This window comes from Varanus komodoensis, unplaced genomic scaffold (genome assembly GCF_004798865.1).
Source record: "Varanus komodoensis strain SLA01 unplaced genomic scaffold, ASM479886v1 scaffold64, whole genome shotgun sequence".
Lineage (NCBI taxonomy): Eukaryota > Metazoa > Chordata > Lepidosauria > Squamata > Varanidae > Varanus > Varanus komodoensis.
The window spans coordinates 2,906,527-2,932,789 of record NW_025336273.1 but is presented as its reverse complement, the minus strand read 5'-3'; the positions used below and the strand labels follow the sequence as shown (position 1 = coordinate 2,932,789).

The 26,263-nt window shown below is 57.2% G+C and overlaps 1 protein-coding gene across 1 annotated transcript; it reads right to left on the bottom strand.

Annotated features, from left to right (window-relative positions):
* Positions 1 to 1,696: 1,696 nt before the first annotated feature.
* Positions 1,697 to 25,534, bottom strand: ZNF395 (zinc finger protein 395). The gene is made up of 10 exons (XM_044450291.1): positions 24,671 to 25,534; positions 22,943 to 23,189; positions 19,722 to 20,014; positions 17,808 to 17,920; positions 14,316 to 14,542; positions 13,149 to 13,249; positions 12,150 to 12,420; positions 11,121 to 11,213; positions 9,356 to 9,471; positions 1,697 to 8,497 (listed from the first exon to the last, which is right to left on the bottom strand). Exons 2-10 carry the CDS (start codon positions 23,177 to 23,179, stop codon positions 8,386 to 8,388), a joined length of 1,563 nt encoding a protein of 520 aa, XP_044306226.1. The 5' UTR covers positions 23,180 to 23,189; positions 24,671 to 25,534; the 3' UTR covers positions 1,697 to 8,385.
* Between the last annotated feature and the right edge of the window lie 729 nt (positions 25,535 to 26,263).

Below are 26,263 nucleotides of genomic sequence, written 5' to 3'. Positions count from 1 at the left end.
TGCAAGTCTGGATGTTGCTCCTGCCCCGTTCTCGGTGCTGCAGCGCCAGAACCTCCCGGCCGTGGAAAGCAGCATTTTGTTCGCCTCCCTCTCGCACGCAGGGCAAAGAGGCGGCTCAGCTCACCACCACCTGCTCCCTGCATCTGGGGCAGGGAAAAGCTCCCTCGATCTGGCACAGTGCACCTGCCCAGAAGCTGGGAGGGCCCAGGGAGTGCGGGGCGGCCGCCGGGGGAACGGGCCGGGCCAGGTGTGCACGTTTTGCTGAAAGCAAGCTCCTTCCCAGGACGGAGCTGCCAAGCGCGGGAGCCAGCCAGCTTGCTTTTAATTACTTTTTCTGGATTCCAGGAGGAGAAAACCAGCGAGCCCTGCCCATTTCCTCCAGGCAATCGCAAGGGGCAACCCAAGCAATTTAGATTCCTGTGGAGTCATAATTCAGAGCACTTGAAAGTGGGAAATTCCCCCCACCCCCTACCATGAGCCACCTCCTGCCGCCGCACCTCTCCCAACCTGCGGTTTTCGCCCATCCTGCTGGGAAGGAAAAATCCCACCCGAGGGGTGGCAGGACTTCCAGGTGTGCTGCAGGGGCCCTGCCTTTCATGTTGGCCGCCCTTTGAAGGTGCCTTCTCCGTCCTCGCGTCCTCCGGATCTTAAACGGGCACTCCTCACCATCCCCAGCCAGCACGGGCAAATGTTGATGGGTGTGGATGATGGGAAGTGTGGATGTTTCGAGGCACAGCACACAAATCTAACATGTGCGGGCGAGAGCTGCACAGGTGTGTGGAACGGCTGGTGCTAAAGGTCAGGTAAGGGCAGGTGTTCCCACCGTTGTTACATCTTGCCATTGCGAAGAGCGAACCTAGAAAACATGTCCGTCGATGGAAGAGGATTCGGGTGAGAACGGTTCCTTGTCCACGGCAACCTTTTGCTTTTTCAAAACCTTCAGGCATTTCCTCTTGTGCAACTGATCTGCACACAACTATCTGGGCTGGTTGTCGGTGCCGCCTGCGCACAATTGCAGGATTTTTTAATGGTGTCGCAGTCACAGTCGTTGCCTCCGACATGTGGCAGGAACTGCCCTTTCCCCATGAGAGAAACACATGAACACCAGGCACCAGTTTACCTAGCTGTGTTCAGCCACAAGCTGCATCGTCCACTGTAAGCGTCTCCACAGGTTTCTGCGGAAATGACCTGCATCCTACCAAAGTTTCTGCAGTAAGAAAACGAGGTTGCCACAAAAAGTTGCAGGCACACACGTGCAGAGGGCACCCCTGCCTTTGATTGGGATGCTAGTTTGTTGGCAGGCCGGTCCACTCTGCGGTTGCTACACCTGTCCAGGTGCCTATAAAACTCACCTCATGCCATTGCACTTTCCACGAATACTTACAGACCAGTCAAGAAATGCCTGGCCTGTGGGTTGACCCATATGTTGAGGAGTTACGTAACCCTGCGCACTGGTGGGGGGGGGGGTCCCTCTTCCCGATTTCGGTGCCCCCAGAGTGGCTGGCTGGAACATCCATCACCCCTGGCAAGGTGGGAATGGGTGGTATGCGCAAGCCAGAGCCGGGCCCGGGGTTTGGCGGCTGCCTTGAGGACTAGGTCCTTTGCAGCATTTCATGCGTTTTCAGGATGGCGGTTACACCTTTCCTGTGCCAAGAACAAGGGGGTGCAAGGACAGAAACCCAGAAAAACTGACAGCTATCAGGCCATATCGTTTTATTATAAAATATATTTCATATTGCTGTTGTAAAAATTACATTTCACATTTTTTGTGCTTACAATAAAAAATAATACTTGGAAGACAATTGAAAAGAAAAGCTCCAATTAAACAGTAATTCACCAATATAATCGATTCCCCTGCGAGACGCGAATGTTTGACCATCCAAAGAGCAGGCGTTAGAAGATTACAATACCCCTGATCTTTCAACCCCGTAACTCCCTACCGGTCGCCCCTCACCTGGGGCTTTCTGGGCGTGTTGGCCTACAACTCCCACAATCCCCCAGCTGGAGCTGCAGGCCGACACACCCAGAAGGCCCCAGGCTGGAGAAGACGGTCATACCCTTTTCGGTATGTCTTGCCACCAGGCAGGGAGCTCAAAATTTCACCCTCCCCGCAAGCCAAGCCCACAAAGCAATTAAAAGTTGGATTACTTTGCTTGAAGAGAGACCCTGATGCATGTATTGGCACAGCGAAAGGGAGAACGGCAAGCCCCTTCGCCTCTTCCTCTTCCTCTTCCCCGCCTCCCTCTTGCCCTTTTGAAGAGATCGCTCCCTGCTCCAGCTGCCCTCAGCCAAGGAAAAAACGTGGGCAGAGCTTTCTCTGGGTGTATTTCCAGAGACGTCGCTGCCGTACCCACAAGGGACAGAAATTAAGGTACAGCAATGGCAGGACAGAAGCCCTGGAAGGGCTGCTGGGTGGATCTTCAACAGAGCCTTGGAAGCCAAACTGCACCTGTTGGACAGCGGTGCCCCGTACACTGGGGGCAGGAGGAACCTCACCACAGGAAGGTTCGGGTTTCATGTGGGACCAGCGGGGTGGGGAGAAAGTAACCAGATTTAAATGGGTTGGGAACTGCACTGGAGGGAGAAAGGGAAAGAAGCCCTTTTTATTATTTTATACTTTCCCAAACAAAGGAGTTAAGAGTTCAGAGCTGTAAAAATTACACTAGAACAGGGCAGCCGGAGAGATTTTGCTTTCCTATGAGAAATGGCCATTTTTGTTTTCAGTTTAATTCCTATGAGAAAAAACCCCAAAGTTATCTACCATAGCGCCTTGATTTTTGGTATTCAAATAGGGGGGACGGGATTTCTTTAGGCCCAGAAACAGAGGCCAAGAATAGGATTCATGGGGGCTCCACACCACTTCGTAGGGAGGAGCAGAAGAAGGGAAGAAAAATGGAATCAGGCCGGGAAGAAGTGACTGGCTTCAAGAGATCTGCTTCTCAGTGAGGGCTACTCACATGCGCGGTCGGGCATCAGAGTCAGGCAACGACCGCTATCTGCAAAGCGACAGCGGAACAAGACTGCTCTCCCCACTTCCCTTCCTTACCTGTGCCTTCCACACACAGGTGTGTCTCATAGTCCTGCACCCATCAAATCTACCTGCAAAATCGCACCAGGGGAGAAGGGAACACTCCACTCCTTTCCTCCTCAATGTGGTGGTGGAGGAGGGGACTGAGACCCCCCGTTTCCCCACACCCTCCCAGCACTTTAAGAAAGAGCACATCTTTAAACCAGAGTAATAGTCCAGACACATCCACTATCCGGGCTAACTTGTACCATGCAGCTCCTAAAATAATGCATAAGAAGGGAAGGAGAAAAAACACTTATCCCCTATTTTTAAAAAAGCAAAATAAGACGGATAACAAATATGCTCCTATGCAGGTTTAGCTTCTTTTCTCACGCTCCAAAATTAAGTGCTATAAATTTTGGAATGAGGCATCTGAGAAAGGCCGACTTGTTTGCCCCGAGAAACGGGCCAGGCCCGGGTGCGTGCCGGCGATGGGTTTGGCCGTCCGGCTTATCGCCGAGAGCACATGCTCCTTTGATACTGGATAACAGCAGAAGGGATTCAGCGAGGGAATCGCGACCCCGCACACGCCGCAGCAACTTCACTGCTTATCCCAACCTTTTTTTAAACGTTTCCTTTCCTCTTTCCTCCCTGCCCTTCTCAATCATGTTTTAACAAAAAGCTACACAAAATAATTTCTCTCTTTAAGCACAAGGCCCAGACTTCTGCCAGTGAGGCAACTGTTCTTCAGACCTCGGGCTTTCTGGACACGATCCACCGGGAACTCGTTTGCCGTTCCCCTCCGTTCAACAGAAAGGGAAACTGAAAGGGGTTCCCGTTGAACCGGGAATGGAAGCCCCATAAAATCCTGCCTGTGGGAAGCGGCAGCTTTGCTCTGACCCACAAAAATTCCAAAACGGTTTCAACCAGGCGAGGCCTTTTGTGCAATACGGAGCAGAAGGAAACCTTTGAAATGCAGGAACGTGGCAGCAAAAGGGTCATTTTCAAAAGCGAAGGTTGGCTTTGGGGCCGTAGGCAGTCGGAGGTGAACCTCTGCAGGTTCCACATTCAGGCAGAAAAGAGTCCCGGCAACCGCAGGACTGTCTTCCTTGAATCAGCCACCCGTGGCGGTGATCGCATTTGGGTGGCGAAGGGCGGCTTGGAGGGCAGCCACTGCGAGCCACGGCCGAAATATTTACCGCGTGAAGAAGCGTGGAAACGGATAAAGGGAAAGGATGGGCAGGGGAGGTTTTGGAAATGCACCGCAAGCACACGCTGGCCCAGGAAGCCCCCAGCTGTTTGGGGTGCAAACGCCAAGGCAGGTCAAAGCCACAGGTCTCCCAGTGGAAAGGGCTTCCCTCCCTCCCGGTCACCAGGGGGCGGTAGCGGGGGCTCGCTTCAGCGCTTGCCACGACGGGCCACGGCCAAACGCTTCTGCGACCAGCAAAGACGGTCCCCCCCGGATCCTGCGTGGGTGCACAAGCAGGAACAGGGACCCCAATATTGGGGATCAGGGAGGCAAAGGCAAGATAGTCTGGTTGGAGCTTGAACAAAAGATTTTGTCCTGGCTGAAGAGACCGAAAATGCTCATCCAGTCCCTGGGGTGGCTCCCAAAGCCAAACTTCTCATTTTTGAAATTGCCCTCCATGGCCACCAAAATTCAGACCCTGCAATCAAAATCTTGCATTTTCTGGAAAGGCCTCCGGTTTTCTCCTCGTAACTATGAAACCTCTCTGTTTAAAAAAATTATAGTAACCCCACCCCCTGGTTAAAAATCTGACCTTCACCTATCCCAAAATCCCACCTTCAGAATTTGAAATGCATAAATCTGAGATCCAAGTTTAATATTCCAATTTAATCCATTTCTCTTTAAAGGCTCTGAACGCGACCAGTTTGGCATCTGCCAGAAGTCCGGGCTAGAAAAATAAAATCCGACATACTGTGTATATTAAGCACAAAATTACAAAAAGCACAAAAAAATTAACAAGCACCGATAATGTACATAAAATCCATTTTAAACTCTCCCCTCCCCACCCTTAAAGTACCCTTAAAGTAAAGCAGGACTCACATTTTTCTCAAAAGAAATCTCAATTCTCCAGGTCACGGGGTTTGGTTACTACTCTACAAGGAGAGGTTTGTGTCTTTAGTTTATGGCTCATCGTGATTATCCAAATGCTGCGGGGCCAGGAGGGCGGGGGGGGGGGGGGCGCTGCAAACAATCCCAATTCTTGCTCAACTGCCTCGCACGCCCCTTCCATCGCCACTGCTGTTGTGCACCGGCCTTTGTGCAATGCAGGGAAAGGCGGGCGGGCGTCTCCCAGGGAGAGGGACTGGGCCACATGAATCGGCACCACCGCGTTTTACGTGGCCCCCTGGCCAGCAGTGTTGCATCCGTGGCAGTGTGGCGGTTCGGTTTTGGGGCTGCCAAGAAGGCGTCCTCGCGTCCGCCATGACGCTCTGAGAGCTGTTCGGGACAAGCGCAACCCACCGCGCCTGCCCCGGCTCCGGGCTATGAGGTGCCCCCCCTTGGTTCTCCTCCTCGTAACACACTCCCAGAGACTGGTAGGACTGTGTCGTTGACCTTCCGGAGAGAAGTGGGGAGCACTGGTTGTGGCCCCGGGTCCGGCAAGCCGGGATCAGAAAGGAAGGACGGGCCGAGAAGGCTCCGCAGTGAACGGTCTGCAGTGTCGGCGTGGTGCTTGTTTTCCTGCCTGAGGTCAACACGGCAAGCTGGGGAGCTGCTGGAGGAAAAGCTGAGAGCACTCAGGTGCCCCCCTCAAGGGAATAAGAGGAGATGAGGGGTTTTTGGCAGGGCAGTGGAGCTACAACAGCTAAGAGTGGCACAGAAGGTAGCAGAACAACAGGAAGCTCAGGCAGAAGAAGAGAATCCCAAGGGAAGGGAAAACGAGGAAACTCCCCGGAAAAGGGTGCCAGGAGAAGGAGACGACACTCTCCACCAGTGGAAGCAGTGGAAATCTTGGACTTTCTGCTGCTCGAGGATGAGTCCGGAGAAAAGCCGACTGGGGAAACACAGAAACAGAGCGAGTCGGAAGGGGTATCCCGGGCCATCTAGTCTGACCCCCGGCTCCAGCACTGGAAGTCATCCCAGGAAACACTGAACAAGAGGCTGAAGATCAACCGAGTATTAGCGGCGACGCCACGGCTTGCAAGAACAAGAGCGGAGGGTCAGTTGTGGGAGACTCAAAGAATGGCACCTTCTCCGACTGGGGAGAGGCCACGAGTGCGGTTCTGCAGGGCTCAGCGCTTGTCAACATTTTCATTAATGAGCTGGGTGAAATGCAGGGAACCAATTATCAGGTTTTCAGATGGCACAAAACGAGGTGCGGTAACTAATACCCTGGAAGACAGAAAGAAGATTCAAGGTGATCTTGAAGGAAATTCAATAGGGGCAAACGCCAGGTTTTCCACTTAGGAAAAAGAAACCAAATGCACCGCTACAAGATGGGGAAGGCTCATCAAGACTGCAAATGAGAAGGATCCTGACGTAGTGAAGGCCGCAAGCGAAATACAGGCCAACAATGTGATGCGGCTGCAGAAAGGGCAAATACTACTTTAAGGATGCATTACTAGAAGTTGCACTTCCTAATCGGCTGAAGTCCCAGCTCAGCGCTGGTCACACCTCATTCGGAGTTCTTCGTCCAGTTCTGGGCACCGTATTTGAAGAAAGATGCAGACAAGCTGGGAAGGGCTCCGAGAAGGGCGACGAGGAGGATCCGGGGACTGGAAAAAAGCCCTATGAGGAGAGATTGAGAGAACTGGGCATGTTTAACCTCAAGAAGAGAAGATGGAAGGGAGATGGGATAGCCCTCTCCATGGACTTGGAAGGGCTGTCGCAAAGAGGAAGGCCAGGGTTTCTTCCCGGTCCTCCCAGAGTGCAGGAGCCGGAGCAGCGGGCTCGAGTGGCAGGAAGCCAGGTTCTGGCCAGGCATCAGGAAGAACTTCCGACGGCTAGAGCAGTGCGGCAACGGGACCCACGACCCGGGGAGGTGCTGGGCTCTCCCACCCGCAGGCATCCAAGGTGCCGCTGGGCAGCCACCTGAGTGGGATGGTGTAACGTGAGGGCCTGCACTGAGCAGGGGGTGGACCTGATGGCCCCCCGGCCCCTTCCAGCTCAACTGCTCCGTGATGTCACGATCCTAAAGCAATGGCGCAGACACGTGCGCAGATGACTTCCGCTGTGCCAAGATCAACCTGGTCTGTAGCGCACCTGAAGACGCTCCACACAGGGGCACCGCACGCGGCCATTCCCTCGGCCAGGGAGGGTTTTGCCGGGGAAGCCAAGATAAGAAGAGCTCAGCGTCGATGCGAACTCCTGGCAAACGCCGGTTTGCCGCTGTGTGACACGCAGAGATGCAATAGGAAGTGTGGACCGAAACCTCCAGAAAAGAGGCAAGATAAGAAACAGGAAAGCCCTGTTTTCGCGGTCTCCCGCTGGCGCAACTTGCGCTGGCGCATCACGTGAGAAGGTGCCTCCGACACAACCACAACTGCTCCATGCAAATGCTGCCCACAGCACGGGCTTCTCCAACCATTGGGCCTGACTTCCCCCCACAACGATGGCCCAACAGCAGTAGCTATGAAAATCCTGCGACTTATCTTCCGTTTCCTGGCACCAGCAAGCAATTTTTTAAAAATCCTCTGATTGCAATTCAATACAATGATTGTCCCGCCCCCCCAGAATGCATTTGCTTAATTAGAAGATGAATTAACAGCAGTGCTTGCTTAGGGGTGCCCTCCATGAGTTTGTCTGTGGACATGGCGCGGGAACATCGGGTGCTCCCGGCCCCCGTGAGCTGCAGGGCTGTGCCCCCGTTCCCGCACACTGCGATTTCCAGAGAGTCAAGTGGGGAGTGTCAAGGCTGCCCCTAAGTCCCACACTGCGACCCCCACCCCAAACCCTCAGCCAGCCCCGTCCACTTACGGGGGGGGGGGGGAATGCAAAGTTCTTTGGTCCCTGAACCCGACAGGAAGCAAGCTGGCAAAATACACACACCAAGCTCATGGCTCCTTGCGTTCGCTTTGCATCTTCTCTGCCCTAGTTATTTACAAAGGGAAAGCGATGCTCCCTGGGTTGCTGTTTTTAAAAAAGTGTATAAAAAGAAAAGAAACATCCCCACGAAACACTGAGTGTTAGAAAACCTGGCAGACGTCGGCTATACAGAGCTTCGGACAAAGAGGGGACGCTTGAGATAGCTGCCGCAGCGCGGGCGTCGCTCCCGGGGCCACCGGGCCCGGCGTGGCGAGGACACGGCGCTCTGGCCAACAGCGGGAGGGAGCGCGCTCCGCCTTCCAGCCCCCGTGCAGGCGTGCGTGCGAGCGAGCGAGCGGGCGGGCGAGCAAGCGCGCGTGCAACACTCTCAGTCCAAAAACCGCTGGCATGCCTTCTTCCACCGGCAGGCGGTGCACCACTGGTCCCGGTGCTCGATGCCGTACACTTTGCGGCACTTCTTGGCCTCGCCGCGGACTTTCCTGCAGAACGGCGAGACAGAGGGCGAGGCGTGAAGGCCTGCAGAGGCTCGATCCGGCGGCCCAGGGGCGCACGGGAGCCGTGGGCAGCAGCTCTGCCGCCTGTCCGCTGCCGGACATCTCTCGACCGAAGGGGATGGGCTGGAGGGGGAGCCGCTCGCGCCAAGGATGGCCCATCCATCAAGCCCGGAAATTGCAAGAGGCTTGCTTCGGCGGGCCACAGGGGGTAGGAAGAGAGGGCAGAGCAAGGCACTGGTCCCGCAAGCCCCCCGTGCATGCACCCAAATCTGCTACAAAGGCCCGGGTGAGAGGCAGCACCGGGGTCCACGGTGGGGACCGGAGCAAAGTGTTCTGGTCCCATCGGGATCGGGTCACACAACAACGGATTTACCCCGACAGGACCAACCCTTAGATGGAGTCTGGGGCCCACAGAAAGCCGCCCCATGCAGCCCTCCGAGCCATGGGGGCTTCTCACTGGTCAAAGATGCCCAAGGTCTCCGGGCATCGTGGGGAAGCCTGCTCCTCAAGCCTGGGGTCTGCCAGGCCGGGGTCTGCCTTGCCAGGCGGTCTCCCCAGGCTCTTTGGGGGCTTCCAGCTCCGCCTACGGGGACTGGCCCCACACCTGCTGCCTGATCAGGAGGTGCCAGGCTGGGGCCCTTCGACCCGCAGACCAAACAGATGTGCCGACCTGGTCGATCCTCTGCTCCGAAGAGGCCCCAGATGCATCTGAGGGCCTCCGGGAGGAGGCCCTGAGTGAGCAGGTCCTTGGCCCAGGACGGGGGCAGCCAGGACGGGGTGGCCCTCGCTTCCTTCCATAGCCCCCAGTGCAGCCGCCCAGCTGTGCCCTCCGCCATCTCTTACCTGGTGCCACTGGGCACTCTGGGAGGAGATGCGACGATCAGGTGGGACTTCAGCACAGGGGGCTGGGGCGGCGGGGGCGGGGGCGGCTCGCTGAAACTCAGGGACCGGCTCCGGACCTGGAAGAAAGAAGCCCCCGTTTGGTTCGCGTTTCACAGCAGGGTTTTGGGTTTCTCTCTGCTCTGTGCAACGTGCTAAGAGCTGCTCCGGACGTCTCTGCGAGACCGGACCAGACAGGGAACCTCAGCAGCAGCCAAGGACTGGAAACCTCGGCGGCGGCCACGGACAGTGAAATGGGGGCTTTCCAGGATCAGACCCACGGCCTCCGACTTCTCAGAACGACCTGCTTCCAGGGGGACCCAGGATGTGTGCAGGAAGCTCCCGAGAAGGACCAAAGAAACAGCCCCCATCCACTCGCTCCCCTGGACTTCCAGGCAGCGTGGCCGCCCCCACCACCCCATTTCGCAGCCACGCCAACCCGCTCTCTCTTCCCCAGTCGTTCCTCTAACAAGTGCTTCTTGCAAGACGACGCTACGTTGCCCACGGCGACTCGTCTCGTCAGCCAGGAGCTTCCCGCACGATCGGAGGCAGCTTCCCTGCCGAGCAGCTTGGGCCTGGGCGGGGGGAGGTCTCGCCCCCCTCCTGCTGGTGGGCAGCCCGTCTGCCACCGTGGGAACCGCGTGCTGGACCGGACGGGCCGTGAGCGGGAACCAACGTGGCGACTCTGCAGTCCTTAGGGCCTGCCCACCCCATAAGGAAAGCCCACCCCAGAGGCGTGGGACAGAAGCGCTGTGGGCGGGCAGGGCATGTCCCATGTTCCTGTCATGCTGGGCGGGGCTTCAGAGCTGCCAGCCGCAAACCGGGGGGCTGGCGAGGGTCGTTCCGGGCACGGGAAAGGAAGGGGTCCGATCCCCCGTGGCCGCCGAATCTGCCCAATTTCTCCACCTCTGGACTGTGCGGAGGGGAGAGCAACTTGTGGTCTCCCAGAGATGGCTGGACCACCACGCCCATCAGCCCCAGCCAGTCCAGCCAACACCAAAGGATGGGGGGAGCTGCATTTCAAAACCGCCTGGAGCGTCACCGTTTGAGTCCTCCGACTTTAGACCCTTTCCTGGCTCCCCCAGCTCACCTGCCCCCAGGCTCCTCACCTGGAAGTCTGCAGGCCCTGTGGCAAATATGGGAAGCTCCTTTTGTAAGAAGGCATTTTTAATTTCCGCTCTCGCTCTCCAGCCCTTCCACCGTATTCTTCCCCAACCCACTCCTCAGAAATTTTAGTCTTCCCGGCTCCATTATTCACTGCGATTTACATTATTCCTGCCTCCTGCCTTCATACCGTCCAGGCGTTACTTTGGCTTTTACTTCGATTTTACACTGTAGTTTTAAGCTTTTACGTCTTACATTGTATTTTATGCTTTTAACTGTTGCAAACCCACCGGAGGGCTTTGCCTGTAGAGCAAAACAGGAAAGTAAACCTGAATGAAGCCTGTATTTCAGAAAAGCACCACCTTCGGTCTTGCACGGCCGTTTTGCTTCCCCGTAACAGAGCAATCCTCTTTTAAAGCAAACTCAGTCAGTGGTATGGGAGAACGCTAGCAGTTTATCACGCACTCAGCTTGCAGCAGCGTCTTCGAAAGGCTGGGCGTGAGATTAACTGCGCCTCCTAATGTTTTGCTGCCCCGGGACTTTCCGGCTGGCGCAGGGCTTGGCAAAGTGGCCTTCGCTGCCCACCAAGATGCCCTCCCGGGGTTCACCGAGACGTCAGACTCACCGGCGAGAGGGTAGGAATCGTGGAGGTGGCGGCAGCCCAACTGATGCTGGTGAATATGTGCGGCGACACGGGGATTTGGATGGACGGCAAAGCCTGGCAGAAGAAGGAAGGAAGGAAGGAAGGGATGGCAGAAAATGTTTTCCATCTAAGCCTGCAACGCACCGCAAATTAACTGCACTTCCAGAGCCACTGGCCCCGCTGGAAAATCCATTTTCACAATCTGGCCTTTCAGCACTGTGCATTCTGATGCCTCTCCCTGCCCCACCATGAGAACTTTGGAAATTGGAGAAGACAGAGGTGCGAAGGTGTAAACCAGGTGTCCAGAAGCGCAGGTCTGGCCTCCCGAGCTGCCAGAATTCCCTGGATGGCCACACCCCGTCCCCTCGCCCCCTGCAGCCCCTCTTCTTTCCGTCCTATGGGGCAGAAACGCCTCTCTGAGGGGCCAGGTCCTTGCAGCAAGCCTGGGACCGGGAGGGACCCCCAGGAGCCCGTCCCTCCAAGCACTTCCTCCTGCGCTTGCTTGGTCTCGCACCCGAGCTGGGAGGGAGTTTGCAAACTCTCGTGGAAGGAAGGCTGCGCTCCACCAGGTAGGGAGAGGGACGCCAGGGACTCCGAGCCCAAAGCGGACCAGAGTCCAGGGAGCTGGGCGCAGAGATGTGAGGGATTCCCACCCACAGGTCCCTCACACATCCCTAACTACGTCGGAACTCTTGCCTGCGTCCCTTTCATCCTCAGCTTGCCCACCCGCAGAAAGGGGCCCCCAAAGGGCTCCCAGAAGGGGATCCAGTCCTTGGGCTGAAACAGGCTCAGTGCCCGGTGATAAAAGCCATGCCTGTCCTGGCCTCGTGGCGACCCCTCCACTTGATCGACAAAACGGCAAGCCGGAGAGGTGGCATTCAGCAGCACCCCCGGGCATCAGAAAGCGGCTGCTTTGCTTCTCGTGGAGAACAGGCCACCATCCCAGCTGCGGGGAGGGTCCGAGCGACCCATGAGGCTGCCGGGGGATGGCGGGGAGGGGGGGCGTCCTACCTGGTAGGCGTGGTCCGCCTGGATGTGCCAGAAGGAGCTGGGCGCTGACTGGCTGAGGGCTGCGCCGGGCAGGTGAGGCTTGAACGTGGCCACCCGGTCCAAGACCAGGGCCTCGGGCTGGGACGGAGTCTGCTGGACGACCATGGGTGAGGAGCCCGCCGGGGGGCTGGGAACGGTGGCCGGCGGCTCCGGGGGCGCCTCCTCCTTCACCTGCATCTCCGTGTAATAGAAGTCCTCTTCTCTCTTCCGCTGGTCCGAGTTGGCGCCGTCCCTGCCGTGATGGAAGAGAAGCGTGGAGGGAATGAGGAAACCCACGCCCTCCGCCAGAGGCTCCTCAGCTGCGTGCCAATCGGAGGCCCAAGCGGCTGCACCGAAACCGGCGGCGGACACTTGGCTGCCTCCCAGTTTTCCACAAAGTCAGATCTAGACACCCCGTCCACCAGAGAGAGTGCAAGCGAGCAGGATTTGGAGCCGGGTCCCGGGCGTGTGTGGGGGAACCTCTTCCCAGGGACACAGAGCACAAGGGCAGCCAGAAACTGCCCAGAGCTTCCTTGCAGAATAGGATCCTAGCCTGCGAGGGGAAAGGGGGGCCTAGCCTAGGACCCCACCCAGATCTTCCAGCCCTCACAGTCCGGCCAGGCTCCGACAGGAATGGCGGTGCGCAAGACCGGCCACTGCGACGGGCCGAAAGCAAAGCTCGGCCTCGCGCCCTTGGTGGGGCGACAGGGACGGGGGGCACCTGCCTGCCGCTCTCCAAGCGGCCACCCAAGCCCCCGTCCTAAAGCGAGCCTCGGGCGACTGAGGGCTGCGCCGTGCAAGGCCGCCCCCCACCGCTCCGGCTCTGGCCCCGAGGGCCGCCACAGACCACCCCAGCTCGGCCCCGACATCCACGCGCCGTGCCCGCGTCTCCCCCCTCCTGCGTTGCCACGTCCGCAGGACCCTCCCGCCACGCGGCCCCCGCCCATGCCGCCACGCCTCCCCCAGAACCGGGGGGCTTACCCCAAGTGCTGCGTCTTCACGTGCCTCTTGATCCCGACGATGGAGCGGAGGACTTTGCCGCAGCTCGGCCACAAGCACTTGTACACCACCTTGACCGAATTCTAGGAGAGACCCACACCAGGGTCATTCGGGGGCCGACAGCAGGCCCTCCGAGCGCCCCTCCGGCAGGGAAGGAGCCCTGTGGCGAGCGGATTTGCCCAGGCGATGGGCTGAGCGTGGGTTAGCCTTGTCTCACGGACTGTTGTTGAATTGTGGGTGTCACTCTGTGCAAACCGTACACCATGGGTTGTTAACCAGGAATAACCCAGGAGGAGAACCCCCACTTGTTGTGGGGTTGTGAACGCTGGCTCGTTCGTGGCCAATAGCCCTTAGTTAAAATGTAGTGTAAGGGTCACACCGAGCAACAACCCACAACCCACAATTCAACAGCAACCCATGCCCGGGGTTGTGGCTATGTTCTGGGTTTCCATGACTTTCTGAGTTTTGCTTCTTCCCTTCTGCTCAGAGGAACAGCGCTCATTTTCTGACGTGCTTTTTCCTGGGAAACTCCAAAGGGAGGGCTGGGGGGAAGCGTGCAAGAGACCAGAACGGCTTTTCCAGGAGCGTGCAAAGCACAAGCACCACAACAAATCCACATCCAGGGATGTGGCCAGGGCGGCTTATTTTATAATGTATTTTTGTATTTTTAATGTAATGTTTATATTTTTGATTTATATTATAATTATTTTAACTTAGTGTTGTAAGCCGCCCCGAGGCTTCGGCGAATGGGGCGGCATAAAAATGTTTTAATAAATAAATAAATAAAATCCAAACACCCCCATCCTCACTGTGGGGCGTTTCATTCGTTGCTTGCTGACAACTGCCATAGACAAAGGATGTGAATTGTGCCAGGCGATAAGCATGGGGCCAGGGCAGAAAAAGCTGTTCTGGAAAGTTACTCAGAGGACGGTCCTGCCCTGAGACCTCCAGATATGGGGACGCTTGGCAGGGAAGTGCAGGAGCTCCCACCCAGCCCACCTGGAGAGCTCCAGGCTGGAGAACCTGGGTCCAGCAAGGGCCTTCCCAGAATCATGGGAAGGAAGGGCTCCCGGAGGTCATCCAGCCCAACCCCTGCTCACGGCAGGACATCACCCCTTCGGGAAGACAGCCCCTGCCCTCCCCACACACCTTCCTTTTCCGCGGGGCCGGCTCGTCGAAGAGAAAGGGGTCCGAGTCTGTCTCGAAGCCGTCGTCGGCCCGCGGGGAGCTGAAGGCCTCGCTCGAGTACTTGGGGCTGGCCTGGGAGTGGGGGGGCGAGGGCGTGGAGATGCCGCTCCAGTGGCCGCTGGTGGTGCTGCTGCCTCCGTCCGACATGTCGCCGCTCTCCTTCCAAACGTCACAGGCCGCCTGCGAGGCTGAGGAAGCGAAGCGCCGCCGTGAGCCCTCGGCCCGTTGCTCCCGCCAGGCACGTCTGACGGGCACCCATGGCCCGGGGCACGCTTGCCATCGTGCCCTGCCTTGGAGGGTCTTCAGGGAAACCCTCGTGCGATTGCGGAAAGCTCGGAAGAAAAGAGGGCAGCCCCAACGTCTGGGGCGGGAGGGCAACCGTGGAGCACGCTCTTTCAGGGCTGTCCGTAACCGGCAACCAGACACACCTTTAGAGACAGACTACAACTCCCATCATTCCCAGACACCTCAACCAATTCTCCCCCACATGTTCGATGGGTATCAAGCTGGCCTAGACTGTCAGCCTGTGACCCAGAAACCTGGGTTCAAATCCTCACTCAGCCAGGAAGCTCCACGCCTAATTCTGGGCCTGCAACTGACTTCCAACCTCCCCCACCACAGAGGGTTGTTCACAGAGGTGGTGGACTACAACTCCCATGAGCACTGGGCACGCTTGCCAGAATGCTGGGAGCTGAAGTCCAAAATGTTCCAACCTGTATAAATAATCTGGGCTGTGCTTTCCATGGGTGCTACAGATACTGGCGACGATGACGATGGTAAGCAGGAGTTCTGATTTGGAAAATGGAAAGATGCGGGGATTACAGAAGCTCCAAACCGTTAATTCCCACAGGGGATGAGGACCAAGTGCGGAAACGGACAACTGAAATGACCCAGGGGTTGCAGCAACGCCCCCTGAAGGGGGGGTCACAGCAGCCGAGATGTTCCTCCCGGAAAGAGGCGAGGAAGGGAAGGCACGGCGGAGGTGCACAGAATTTGTGCGTGGAGGAAGCGGAGTGGGAGGCACCTGTCCCCCCGTCCCCAGGACCGGAATCGGCCTCATCCCGTGAAGCAGGATGGCGGGAGATTCAGGACCGAGAAAAGGGAGCCCTTCTTGACGGGGCACACAGTTCGGCTATGGGGCGCACTGCCGCGGATGCGGTGGCGGCCACCGTTCGGGCTGGGGGGCCGTGAACGGGCTGGACAGACGCTGCAGCAGCTCGTCCCGAGGGCCACTTGTGCCCTCCTCCGGGACGCTAAGCTCCACCAGTCGCACCTGGTCCTTTTCCAAACCCTGTGCAAGCCTCAAGACCACACGGTACAGCCACGAGGGCTCCTCCTGAGGTTGGCAAAACCAGGCTGGGCGCAAAGGAAGACGCAGCCTCTTCAGGGCCGGACACACGACACGAAACTCAAACCCAGCAAGTGGAGGCCCCCTTCCAGAGAACCCTTCCTGCCACTTGGCGAGGAATCAAAACTGCCCCGCTTCGTGTTGGGTGAGAGTGCTCCCGCTGCTCACGGCTCGCTCAGAATTCTTTCAGGGGCACCCTGGCCGTTCTCCACTTGCGGCCCGTGCCTGAAACAGGGCATCATTAAATCGCTCCAGCTGCCACTTGGCTCCTTCCAGCACCCGGGACGCATCAAGTCTTTTTTAATTTGTAAAAATCCATTCTGCAAGGGATTCCAGAAACACAAAAGCTGCTTCATGCGGAGCGGCGGCCCATCTAGCCTGGTTCTGTCAGCACGGGCTGGCAGCTGCTGCTGCCCGGGATTTCCGACAAGGGATTGTCCCAGCCCTACCTGGAGGTGGTGGGGATTGAACTCGGGAACTTCCCAATACCCTCCAGTGAACCAGACACCCGTGGAAACTCCAAGATTATATTTTTGTGGTCTGGCAGAGAAACCAGGGTGGAAGGCATTTCTACAGTGGATCTGCACCAGAAATAACAGCATCATGGGCCAAGTTCCAAGTGAGATGGTCTACCTGTGTCTGGACTGTGCCACTTCAAATGATTGGGGAGGGCTATCACATGATAATCATCTCCCCCAGGAAAAAGAGGGGGGAAGAATTACAGACACAGGAAACTAAGCGGTGCTCTGGACTGGAATGCTGGAGTGGAACCCGAGGGAACGGAGTTCTCACTCCCGTGCTATCACGGAGCTCTGGGTGATTTGGCCTAGCCAGAGACTCTCAGCCTGGCCTGCCTCACAGGGTTGTTGTGGTGAGGAGAAAGCAGAGCGGAGATAGACTATGTAAGCCACTCGGGGCTCTTTGCAAGAGGGAAAAAGGCAGGGTGCAATGTGATTAATAACAGAGATAGCAATAGCTCTAGAAAACAAAACCAGTTGAGCCGCCCCAAACCGTAGTTTGATTCTCACACATTTCTGAATCCAAAACACCAGCTCGGACTCTGCACGTGTGATATATAAAATAGCAATAGTTAAGTTCTAAACGGAGCCTGCTGCAAATCCAGGTTTGGTGCAGTGCCTGAACTGAATTCCTGCAGCACACAAACGCACCGCTGAGCGCCTGAGGCTTCGGTTCCGTGTGCGCTTCCTCTCAGGTCCAATGTATGTTCCTTAGGTGGCGCCAGGCCTGGGCACACTGCTGCGTCCATGCGCAAGGACTGCACCCCATCCCTGGGACGGGGTGCCCGCACGGGGGGCAGGAAAAAGACAGGAAAGGACACGCCCGCCCCACCCCGGCCCAGTTCCTACGGCCTGGTCCACACCTTCACTGCCAACTTGGCTTGCCAAGTTCCTGCTATTTCCCACGCTGGGAGAGGGGCCTATTTTTAGACACACACACACACACACACCACGGAGGGTCCAGCGTGCCTCCTGGGAAGGGCCGCTGAACGCAGGCGCTGTCCCCCCTCGGAGCTCCCATGCCCGCTGCTCCCGTAATAGCCCTGGCCCCACAACTGGAACGGCCGCCCTGCCGAGGGGAGGGTTGGGTTACGCGCCCGGCCTCTCCCGTCTCCCCTCCCTCTCCCTCTCCCCGGAATGTGGGCGCCTCCCCAGCCCGGCCAGATGCCTTCCGAGCAGCTGCCTGCGGGTGGGAGGGGCCGGGGGTGGAGCGGACACCAGCTCTCCGGGGCCGCGACTTGCAGATGGTTTTTCCAAGGAATGCTTGTCATGGCCCGGGCCCAGGTTTGCAAGTACGGCCAAGCTCAACATTACGAGGCAAAACACAGGGTTCCCGTCCAGCGCTGGCCGACAAAAGGGCTTTCACGGAGACGAGCGGACGGTCCAGGGAAGGGACGGGACGCTACCCTTTCCCTGCTCAGCAGACCCAACGCACGGCCCCCCTTCCTCTCCCCCACGGCCACTCCGGCTCCTTGCAAGAGCCCAGCCCCAGAAATGCACGCAGCTGGCTTGCGGGAACAAGCACGGTCACGCACCGCGGCGGGGCTTCCTCGGGGTGCGACACGGACGCCCGCGGGCCCAGCTCACCTGGCATGCTGGCGTCGCTGCCGGGCGGGCTCTGCACCACGGGGCTGCAGGACAAGCTGGTCAGCACCATCGCAGCCATCATCTCGTCCATATCGACCGCGGTGTCGGACTTCCTGCAATCAGAGACACGTTTGCCATCAGCAAGGTCAAGTGCGGGTCTGCTCAGAACGTCGAGCGGCCGGAATCCTTTCGGCTGGAAGCTCCTTTCTCCCACTTCTCCAAGAGAAAGCTCCATCCGAAGCCCTTTTAGCACAGCCCCATTTAAATGCGGAGTGAAACACGCCTCAAAGAGCAGAGTTTTGGCTTGGCACGCCGGAGAGCTGGAAGTCAAGAGGAAAGCTTGCTTTTTATCGATGCAGAAAAGAACTTCTGCAAAGAAAAGAGTGTCACAGTTTGTGTATCACAACACACCTTGAGGTCTTTCTGACATTTTGGCTTGCGACTCCCATCAGCCCTAGCCAGCATAGCTAATAGTGGGGGCTGATGGGAACTGTAGGCCAAAACATCTGGTAGGCCACCGGTTCTCCGGCCCTGCTCTACCAGAATACAGTTCTTGCTTTCACACGGAGGTGCTGCACTCAGCACTGAGAAGGCAGAAAGAAATTCTCGGTTTCAGTCCTGCATGGAAAAGAAACTCAGGCAAAACGAAGGACCAAAACTCCCGGCACAGGTGCGTTTAACCCCCCGAGTGCCAGCGAAGTGCAGGCAGAAAAAAACGGCCTCTAACGATTCCTAGCGTGCAAAAGGCCTCCGACTCGCGGCACGCCCCAGCCGACTGGAGCGGCTCAGCAAAAGACCGCGGCCAGGACACCACCAGCTCTTCCCTTTGCACCTGGCTGCTGCTGCAACCCTAGCGCAGGGCAGGGTGGGTCCCGCCATCGCCGCCTCGCTCGTGGCCGCATGTTCTCTCGACTGACGCTTCGGGTTTCTTTGCCGTGTGTCTCGTCTCAGTTAGGCAGATCGTGTTTGTTCGAACCAAACACACAATATTGCTGGCCCAACTCCTCAAAGCAGGCGGGAGCAGCCGCGGGACGAGCGATTGCTTCAGCCCAGCACACGGCTACTCCCAGTCTAACTACACGCCGGTTTTTATCCTTTTGGGACTGTTGTTTAATATTTACGAAGAGCAGGTCCTTTCCAGCCATGGGCCCAGAATGCTGGGACATGTTTGCCCAAGGCTTGAATCTTACAATTTTTGCAAAGCGTTATCAATCTCTCTCTCTCTCAATACCACTCTCCATATATGGCCACCCTTTGCTGACGCTTTAGGAACTGGTTTTAGGGCCTTGACTGCACCATGTTTATCGGCCTAAAGTTGATTTTACTTTGCTAAGAAGTGGTCCTTGCCTTCAGGCACAGTCTGAGAGACATGATACTTCCTTCTCAGAGTCCTTCTCAGAGTCCTCCCCTTCTTAGCACTGCACCCCACATCTGGAATAGGATTCCCAGAGAGATGCTCCGGGCGCCAACGCTGCTACCGTTCCGGCACCAGGTGGAGACTCACCTTTTCTCCAGTTCTGTTAACAATGGATTTTAAAGGCATTCTGGTTGTAAAATTGGCCCCATGCTGACTTTAGTCAATTTTAAACTGTTTTATTTAATATTTCTATTCTATTTTAATCTGATATACTTTGAATTTGGATTGTATGGTTGACAGGTTGTGATTGTGCTGCTTTAAGCTTACTGGTGTTTTATACTGTGAGCCGCACAGAGAGTCCAGATGTGGGCGACTGCAGCAGCATATAAATCCAATAAATAAATAGGCAAAATAGAGGCACAAGGGGACAAGAAAGCCATGCACCCTTTTTAACAGTTACAAATGCTGTTGAGAATTTTGTTTGCACCGAAAGGACTATAGGAATGTCATACAAGAGATATTACATCACTCCAGCCCAAGCAGCCCAAAACATTCACCTTTTTGGTACGTCGATGCTCCTGGAAACCGACCTCGGTGCAGGGGCCACGGCGGCGTCTGCCACGGAGGGACCGTGCTCCATGGCCACGGGGGTGCTGCCGTATCCCACCGGCGCAGGACTTGCGTGGTCCACCTCCAGGGCTGGGAGAGCCGAGGGCTGGGCGTCGGGCAGCCGCGCTTCCTCGGCCGTCCTGCTCACACAGAAGCCCTGCTCCATTTCCACATCACAACTGCCGAGTTCATGGCGCTCTCCCAGGCCGGCGCTCTCCTGCCCGTTGTAGAAGGCGCACGCCTGTCCGGGAAGCGAAGCCCTGCTCAGTGTGGGCTGCCTTGACCCCTCCCGAGTCAGCACCCGTTTGACAGCCCCGTCATAAAACCCCGAAACCGGCTAATCACAGAAGTCTGCCAGCGCCCAAGAGCCGAAGGACTGGAGCCAAACGCGCACGTCAAAAGCACTGACTGGCGCACCAGCAGCCGGGGCTGGCACGAGCCCTCGCTTGAAACGTGCCCGGTGGCACCTCGGTGGCCATCGCCCATCGGGGCAGGCTTCGCAACAAGATGTGCCACTGGACCCTTGGACTCTGAACCGGTGGCTTTCTACGGCCCGCGAAGGAGGCAGCAGAAATGCGGCACACACCTTCCAGAGCCTCAACGCGGGAAAGGATCCGGTCCCACAGGCATGGCTGTTCTGGAAATGTTTTGGCCCAGTGGGGTAAGGAGGTGTACATGTTTTGAACTCCACGCTGTCCATGTTCCACAAACAGCTAGGTTTTCATTCTGTCACCCCCTCATTGAGGGAATCGGCTTTTGAGCAAATACATTTGCTGCGGAAATTTGTAGCTTCCAATGTTTATTTTCATGCTTTAGCCTATAGGGAAGGGTACATTTTCGGTTGGTTGGGTTTTTCCATTATTTTCTACAACTAATTTCCAACTAATTGTAGAAAATAATGGAAAATGTTTCTAAAATAACAGAACTTTTTTTTTTTTTTACGTCTGCAAGTTGGCAGAATCCTCGTGACTCGGGAACAGCTGGAAGGATTCTGTAGCAGGTCCTTAACATTTCAGCTCACTGAGGACTGATGCAGATTTCTTGGACGTCCCTACCAAGGGATGCCTCGGGCAGGGGCGGCACACGGTGCTTACACAGACGTGTGTGCGCTGTACACACGCCTGGGAATCCTTTGCCATTGCCAGAGAAGGAAATCCGAGGGCTTTGCCGGCTCTTCCCGACAGGATTCCCCTCCCGTATTCTCCAGTCTCTGAAGAAGGAAGAGTTGCACCCGCATGGGCAACCCTGGAGTGCGTTTTCTTAGCGCCCGCAAGGGAAAACCCGGGCAGGACGCCGGACGTCAAAGCAGGGGGGCGGAAGGCTGCCAGAAGTGGGTTGCCAGGCCACGCTCTTTGCACCCCCGTTGTGGGGGGGGGGACACAGGAGCTTGCCCGCACGTGCACCTTTTATACGGACGTGCGGCACACGCCTCGTCCACTCTGGTTCGGCGCCCGCGTGAACGGCGCGTTGAGCGGTCTGGGGACGTCTACGTCACGCCTGCAGAATCTTCGAATGGGGCCAGAAGGGCTACAGAAAAAGCAGTGCCCGCTGCAACCGGACACCAACGAAACGTGGCCGAGCGAGATCTAAGGGGGACACGACGGCGGCCAGGAGGGGGCGCGTCCGAGCAAGGGCCCAGCGCTCCGGCCCCTCCGAGGAGAGGGGATCGCTGGGCTCCACGTGAGACGGATCCCGTTTTGCGATGACCTAATTTGAGATGGAGCCACTGACCGACTTCCCAATGTCTATTTTTACGGATGTAATTTTATCTACACCAAGACTCTACTTCGTTACTCCTGGGGTTTATTTATAGGGAAACTCCAATTAGCATATGGAAAAAGCAGGGATGCCACAATGGCGAGCCTATAGTGATGGGGCATAAAATGCCTTTTGTCAGGACGGAAGGAATTGCTGGTCAACTGCAGAAAAGAACAGCCTTGTAGGAAACACTCGTCCCCCACTGTGTTGGACAACCTTTCCCATTATCCCCAGCTGGGGATGATGGGAGCTGCAATCCAGCACGTCCGCAGCGTGCCAGGTACAGCAGTCAGGGAGGACTCCCAGGTACAAATCCCTCTGGCCTTCCTTGCCTCGATCCAGCTCTCAGCCTGGTCTGCCTCGCAGGACTGTTGGAAAGATACTGGAGGGAACCCGGAGGCAACGCAGGGCAGAAACGAGGCCAACCGAGGCAGGGGGCCATCCCCGGAAAGACCCACCACCGGCCCCCACTGGCCGGCTGTGCCTTCAAAGCTCCTCCGTGAATCTGCCCAACCCCTTTCTAAAGCCACCCTGATGGGCAGCCGTCAGCGCGTCCGGTGGCAGCGGATTCCATTGCCAGCCAGCCTCTGGACCATGCTGAATCCGCCCCCCTGGCCCCGACGTCTGGGCCGATGCCCCCTGGAGAGCGGTCCGCTTGAGGCCAGTACCTTCCAACCCTGCAGACACGTTCTGGGGAGGAGAAAGGAAGCCGCCTGCGGTGGGCGGCCCCTTCCAGAAGCGCCTCCGTCTCGTTCTGCTCCCAAACCGGTACGGTCACATCCTGAGCCTGTGGAGCAGCAGTTCGGAAGAGGGTCTTTTCCGAGACCACGGGCTCCATCAACAGCAGCCGACCCCAACCTGAGGGCCTCCAGGTGTGCGGGACTACAACTCCCATCAACCCTCGCCAGCACAGCCACCCCAGGGTGAAATCTTCCTAAACCGCCTGCGATGTGGTGCATTGGGCCTCTTCTTTCAGCAGCATCTGCCGGAGAGTCCACGGCAAACCACAGACACATGGGGAGCTCGTGGCTGCCTCTCACCACGGCCGTACTCCAATTGCGCTCAGGTGGAAAAGTGCCCGGCACCCCCCAGTCTAAGGACCTTTTTCCGGCCTGCATGTGAGAATGCCAGGACTTACCTGGACCAGGCGCAGGGTGCCTCTAGCCCAGCATGCTGCTTTGCACCCTGGCCAATCAGCAGCCGCACCCACCCACCCACCCATGTTCCCCAGCCAGCGGTGCACACGCCTAAAACAGGGAAAAGGGCGAGCCCTGAATCCCTGAGCATGCCGTTCTGTGCTTTCATGACCTCTGCGGATTTACTGTGGCTGCTGCTCAACTTTTCGTCACGCGTTTTACCCCGGGGTCTCGTCTGGGCAAGGGGCAGTGTCGGCCATTGCGGGACGCAGTACCTTTTGGCCTGCCGGCAGGGCTGGCCAGGGCTGGCTCGGCTTGCCGGGGTCTTCCACGTGCTCCTTGAAGTGGCCGTCCTCAAATGCAGGCAGGGCGAGGGCTCCTTTGCTGTGCTCCGGCTGCGGGGGACAGACCTGGGTGGCCATCAGCACCCCGTCCCCCAGCAAGGGGGGGGCGGATATGCGGGCCCCCAGCAAGGACCGCTTGCCCAGCCGCCTGGACAACACGCTCGCCATCTCGGACGCACTGCGAAGGAAAAGCGGGCAAGGGGGTTAGTTCTGGGACAAGGGGCGAAGGACCCCCCGCACCCCCACGCGGCCTCCATCGCAGCAAGTTCACAAAGCACAGCCAGGTCACGCGAAGACCCTGTCTGCTAACGGACGGTACATAAATTCAAAACATGAACAGAATAAATTATACTCTGTGGTCAAGGCGCTCCACTTTTCGGCTGGGGCGCAGGATCCCAGTGCGGCCCTTGAGGAGTCCCGGAAGGCGATCCCGAGCACTGATGGCTGCCCAGCTCCAGCCCGTTCTCCCCTCCCTTTGTAAAAGCCAGAAATTGTAAATCAGTGGTATTATAGTGCCTTTATATTCCACCTCTTTCCTCTTGTGAAGACAACAAGCAGAGCTCCACAGACTCACAGAACAGAGCTGGACGGGGCAGAGAAGGCTATCATGTCCAACCCCTGCTGTTGCAGGTCACCAATCTGCATCACCGCATCCTCTTCACAACAACCCTGTGAGGTAGGCCAGGATGAGAGTCCGTGACTGGTCCAGAGTCACTGAGGGAGTTTTGTGGCTGAGTGGGGGCCAGAAGCCAGATCTCCCAGGTCCCCCAGCCCAGCGCTCTCACTACCGCATCACGTGGGCTAAGGTCCTGGCAGAAAAACACTTTAGGCTCACCCATGCCGGCCCTTTTTGCCTCACCCGTCCCAGGACACACCCCCTGATTGCGTCTCCAAAAGCGCATGCTGTCCTCATGCTCAACGGTGTTCAGCCCCACCCCCCACCACTTCGTTCCATAACCACTCGACTCAAACCGCTGGCAAAGGAAGCTCAGATAAAGTACAGGTGAAAAAACAGCCAGAGATTGCTCTGAAAATAAATTTCTGTGCCCCTCAACACAGCCTTTGCCTCCCCCCCAGCCAGAGATGGGGCACCATCTGTCAGGATGTGGTCTTGCACAAATGCCACTGCCACAACACAGAGGGATTCCTTGCAAGGCCACCTCCCCTGCAGGTCAGACCCCCCGCCTCCACCAGGCCCCCAAACAGCCACTTCACCGCCCCACTGTTTGCTCTGGGGAGGCCAAGCGGTGGCCGTCGCAAGCGGTCAGACAAGTGTTGGCGGCAGCGACCAGTTTCCAAAAATAGGGTACCTGGGACTGAGCCAGACTAAAAGAGGGGTCGTGCCACCGGGCGCCGGCCCCCTCCCCAGAGGCGTCGGCAGGAGAAGCTGCACGGACTTTGCGCAGTGAAGGGCAGGAGGTGGGCATTTATTTTGCTTGAACCAGAGAGTCTTTCAAATCAAAAAAAGGACAGCCTAGGCGGACGGCAGGCAAGCAGAGCCGATGCCCACGCGTCCCCCGAGGGACAGCGCCGGCAGGAAGCTGCAGTTGCGACGGCTTTTTCGGAACGGATAAGCCACCGCTGTGTAAACAGAAGGTTGTGCTTCTAATTCTGCAACAATTCAGTCTGTCCGCGAACAAAAAATAAACCTGCAAGTACCACGTGTCTGATGCGTCGAAATCAGAACATTTTCTTAGTCCAGCGTTCCCGGCTAGGATTCACAGCAAAGCACGTGCCCCGGTCGAGAACGGCGTGCCCAGTTGCGAAGGCCCATGCGAAAAAGGGTGTGACTCCTTTTTCTTGGTGTGCAGTTTCCACGCTGGGGAGAGTTGTAGCAAAAGTCTGAGAACTGAAGCATCAAGGGATCCAGGCAGAGGATGGAAGGCGCTAAATGGGGACAGGGAAAGAGGGTCTAGAGGCACACCTTCCCGCATATCCACGGATCACCGTCCAAACTTGGCCTCACACTGGTTCAATCACCCCACGCCCTGGAGTGGCTTCCCCCAGCCTGGTGCCCTCCAGAGTGCAAAGACTACAACACCCACCATCCCTGGGCAGCATCTCCAGGCTTGGGAAGGCTGCCCCAGAGCCTAAGAAGAACAATTATTCAGTTCTTAAAAGAATTTCCAGCCCTCCCCTTTTCCAAGGATACAGGGAGGATGCGCATGAGGCGTTAAAACCAAACTGGGCCAGCAAAAGCCACAAAGCAACTTCGTCATAAAAACACATCCGAAGCCCCCAAACGAGGGAGCAAACACCACACACCAGCACAACTCTCGGAAAACCCTGGGCAGCTAAGGCGGGTGTCACTTGTTGCCGCAACGGCAGCCGGCCACGGCGGTGCGCCCACCAGAAAAGCCCCGTGCCTCCTTTCACACAATGAGATTCCCCGGCCAAGGATCCCAAAGAGCCACGGGGAACGGGCAGGCTGGCAAAGGGGGCTCGGTTTCCGAGCCGTTCCGGGCTTCCGCGTGCCGGCGGCCTCCTTCTCCCTGCCTCATTCGGAAAGGCGGGACAGGGGGGTGCTGTCCAGGCAGACAGTCCGGGCTCTGCTCAGCAGAAGCTGCAGACAGGAATGCCCCCCCCCCCCAATGCATTCATACGATGTGCTGCATGCGTCATCAGATGCTCGTGCTACCACTGGCAGCAAGCATCAGGTGCAACGGGGAGGGAAGGAAGGAAGGAAGGAGTGCCGGCACCTTCAACTTTAGCAACGACAACAATTATACCCCGCCCACCGTTCCTCCTCTTGCAAGAAAGCCAAGGTTCTCCTCCTCTGCGTGTTATCCTCACAACGACAACCCTGTGAGGTGGGTTAGGCTGAGAGCCCGCAACTGGCCCTACGTCCTCCTGTGAGCCGTGGGGCCAAGAGGAGACCAAAATCTGGATGTCCCAAACCCGGCAACACTGACCATCACCAGAAGCACTACACAGCCCATGTGGCTCCGGAAGAACTACAGGAAACTTTTGCGCATGTGCAGAGATCCTGCAAGCGCGTCACCCATGGGAGAGAACAATCTTGCAGGCGCAAGGGGACTTGAATACCCCGGCCAGGTCACAGATGGGACCTGCCTGCTCTGTTTGGGACCCCTAAATCCGGAAGGAGATGCCCCCAGAGGTCAGATAACCTAGATTGCACACTTTAATTTTAATGCTTTGTTTTTTAACTCATCGTCTGGCAAGGAGATAGGCAACTGTTGGCCACAGGCCCCGATTCTGGCTAGGAGGAAGAACGGCGAGTGCCACAGTTTA